At 29.8% G+C, this 3,650-nt stretch overlaps 1 protein-coding gene across 1 annotated transcript; it reads left to right on the top strand.

Moving 5' to 3' along the window:
* The first annotated feature begins 940 nt into the window (after window positions 1–940).
* LOC123291849 (mRNA decay activator protein ZFP36L1) lies at window positions 941–3,395 on the top strand. The gene is made up of 2 exons (XM_044872280.1): window positions 941–1,156; window positions 2,176–3,395. The coding sequence occupies exons 1-2, from the start codon at window positions 1,097–1,099 to the stop codon at window positions 2,980–2,982; spliced, it is 867 nt and encodes a 288-aa protein (XP_044728215.1). The 5' UTR covers window positions 941–1,096; the 3' UTR covers window positions 2,983–3,395.
* Window positions 3,396–3,650: the final 255 nt, after the last annotated feature.

The raw sequence follows: 3,650 nt of genomic DNA, 5'->3' as shown, positions 1-3,650 counted from the left end.
TTCTTCTAATTAAAATAAAGAGGCATTAACAAAATATTTGAAAAAAATTGAAATTTAAATAAATTTTAGTTTTCTTTCCGCGTAACTATTATAAAATACTCAACTGTATAAAATACAAGCCAGTGTTTTTTAATTTAAATACAATCCGAATTAAAGAAAAGCTGTATTTATCGATTATGGTTAACCCTAAATTTTTTCAATTCTCGAAAAAAGTGCAAAATAAAAAAAGGTATTGGCACTTAATAATTTTCGCTCTAAACGCACAGTTTGAAATCGCGCATATTATTTTAAAATTTAAATGTACACACACCAAACAATACCAAAAAAGCATTAAATGCTAACAGTATTATTTTTTTTAGCGTTACTAAAACACAGTTTTTGACTAAAAATTTATTTCACATACGCGATTTCAACTTCACATTTTTATGTCTAAAAATTGATTAGTTGTTTATCATTTTCATATCAATTTTATAAATTTAAAAGTGCATAAAGGTTAGGATCAGCGTAAGATAAAAAAAAAATACTAATAAAAATTTAAAATAAAAAAAAAAAAACTAAAACTACAGCCGACCAAACACATTGAAATTATTATTGTAAATCAAAGTTGGTGCCGCAGGCCGGCATCTAAAGTGCTGCATATTATTCCCGCTTTGAAAAATATTATTTAAGATTTGTTTGTATGCTCAACGTTGATTGGATAATATTTTACCCCCACTAGCATGAATACAAAATGATCTCATAGCACGTTAGGACTTGAAACGATGTGAGTTGAACATTCAGTCAGCAAGCGATCTTCGTGTGGATAAGCACGCACGCTAGTTGCTTCGACCGATGCAGCACTGAGTTTATTTGAAATATAAAATATATTCAAGAGTTATTAAAAAAAATAAAACGAGATATACAAAAATAAAAATTTTTTTAAACTGCTGTTATTATTGTTTCTAAAAAAAAGTTTGAATTTTTTTTTGAGTGAAAAATAATAATTTTCAGTTTTCATAGTTTTTCTTTGTGTGCTGTGGTTTTATAGTGACTAGTGATTAAAAGTGAATAATCCAGCGATTTACTTAAAATTTCTTGGAATAATTAATAATATATTATGTCAACAGTCGTGATGCCCCAAACCACGGTGTACGATTTTGGAGATTTACTCCTTAAGGTAATTATCCAAAAACCACATAAAAACTCGAAAACATCGAAAATCACATTTTTTGTTTTTCTTAAACATTTTGTTATTTAGTAGTTCAATAAGACGCAAGGGGGAGTAGTAATATAAATTTCATTTTCTAATAAAATGAACATACTTGTTGATTCAAAAACCAAATGGAATTTTTGAACTATTTGTTTAAATGTTCATTCAGTACCTGTTTGTGTCGTATTTGGTGGGTGATAATACAATAGAAATATTCAATTCTTTTTTGCCTTGAGTTGGTATGTATAAGGTACTTTCAAGTAACAGGTATAGAAAAGAAGGAAAGAATTAATTTTTTTTTTGTCAGCCGGTAATAACAATAATAATAGTTTCGTTTCAAGGACTTGCTTACCCTGGCGGAACATAATATACTACTAACTTTATTTATGCTGAATAGTATACACTATAAAAAAAAATAGCTTGCTCAGTGTATTCAGTTTTATTCTTACCTAAGCAAAATTATTTTTTTTATAAGAAATAAATAAAATTACCCATTTTATAAAAAAAAATTTTTATCCAAAAACTTCACACAGACTGGCACTGTTTGTATATATTATATGATGTTGATATTCAATTGTCTTTAGCTTTCACACTTGTGAAAGTTGGAATCGACTAATTATTCCATTTTAAAATAGAATTAAATGTTAATTATACCCCTTTTAAATACTTTTTCGAAAGTTAATTTATTATATAATCAATTTCAGTATTTTCTTTGAAATTTTTCAAAATAATCACCACGCTTTCATTTTAGAATACGTGCGTCATGGGAACGTTTTTCAAGTTACTTAATTAAATATTTACAGGAATTCAAAACAATATTCTTAATGATTCCAAATTCTTTAATGACATAAATATCCGCTTGGGTTTCATAACAAATTTTTGTTTTAAATTTTTATCTTCGAATTTTCCGCTTAAATGTAATCAATGTGATTTTGTTGTAATTAATACGTGCCTTTATCTAATGAAAATTTTTCTACTTGTTACAGAGTGCTCAAGGTGGTTTTACAAAAAACACATCAGATTCAGGAACAACTCCTCTTCATCAATTAGCTGTAGGTGGGCCAACGTTAAGTCCTAGACAGTTGCACAATGCATTAAGTCGTGTAAGCTCTAGTCCAGCAGCAGCATTGGTTAGCTCATTGCTCGATAATTTAAACCATAGACGTTTAGAACGGACACAATCAGCGCCAGTCGCAACAGCAAATCAAATTCAAGCATCAACCGCAAATACCTCCAGATATAAGACAGAATTATGTAGGCCATTTGAAGAATCTGGTAGTTGCAAATACGGTGATAAATGTCAATTTGCACATGGCTTGGCAGAATTACGCAGTTTGGCTAGACATCCAAAATACAAAACTGAATTATGCCGAACATACCATACAGTAGGTTTTTGTCCATATGGACCACGGTGCCATTTTGTACACAATCAAGAAGAGGCACGCATACATAATAGAGCTGTTGCAGCATTTTTGGCTGCACGTGTTGGTAAATCACGCCCACCAGCCTTAAGTCCATCATTATCAATGGGTTCGGCTGATAGTCCAAATTCAAGTCTTAGTCAATCACCAACCTCAAGTCTTGGATCGTTCTTCAGTAGTGAATCAGAATTATTACATTCACCAGCTGTGTCGCCAAGTGTTTCCTTACATACAAGTTCACCATCACCTCCACCTATTTCCACATCGACATCAACAAATACCACCCAACCACAAGTAGATGCCGAATGGAGATTACCTGTATTTAATCGTTTGTCAGCAAATATACTGGCACTCGGAGATCTCGTATTGTAGACCACACTTTTCGGGGATTATCCAAAAAGTGTGTGAAAGCAGTACTTTTTTTTATTATTATTTTTGTTTTAAATTATTGCAATATATTATTATATGGACCATGGTGGTTCACCCTACGTGCCTTCAACTGTACATATACTCGCGACAAACCGTGCCTGTCGTGTCCAAACAAGCTCTAGGTTAGGTTTAATTATTCAATTCGCTTTCATTTCGCGCCTCATCCAAATGAAACAGTTTTAAAATGTGGGTATTTATTATTTTGTATTTAAAATCAAAAGAAAAGAATATTGTGAATTTTTCATCCATATTTTTTTACTCGTATTTATAAAAATGTGTTTGAGGTCATGGGCTCATACATGCAATTTTCAATAATTAAAAATAACTCAAAAAACCAATCTTATTTATAATTATATCAGTTTATTATTTATATATTATATAACATTTTTATATTCTACCTACCTGTGGATAGGAGGATAGAAAATTTTTGATATCTATGTGTGATTTTTTTTTTTAATAAAAATATTATATATTAATTAAATCTATCAAAAAAAAAAACTAATTAATTAAATGAGAGAAAGGTTGCTTTATTATATTATTTTTTTGATGAAGAAAAAGTGTTCTTTAATAATTTTGTACGAAAAATCCAGGAAGAGCAAATGTAATTTAAT

Source organism: Chrysoperla carnea, chromosome 2, assembly GCF_905475395.1.
Source record: "Chrysoperla carnea chromosome 2, inChrCarn1.1, whole genome shotgun sequence".
Taxonomy (NCBI): domain Eukaryota; kingdom Metazoa; phylum Arthropoda; class Insecta; order Neuroptera; family Chrysopidae; genus Chrysoperla; species Chrysoperla carnea.
Note: the sequence above shows the minus strand (reverse complement) of the source record. Positions and strands in the feature narration are given on the sequence as shown.

Excerpts from the sequence above, each read along its gene's own strand:
- LOC123291849 (XM_044872280.1), top strand. The coding sequence starts at position 1,097 with ATGTCAACAGTCGTGATGCCCCAAACCACGGTGTACGATTTTGGAGAT. Across the intron at positions 1,157-2,175 it reads TTGGAGATTTACTCCTTAAG|AGTGCTCAAGGTGGTTTTAC; the intron begins GTAATTATCCAA and ends TACTTGTTACAG.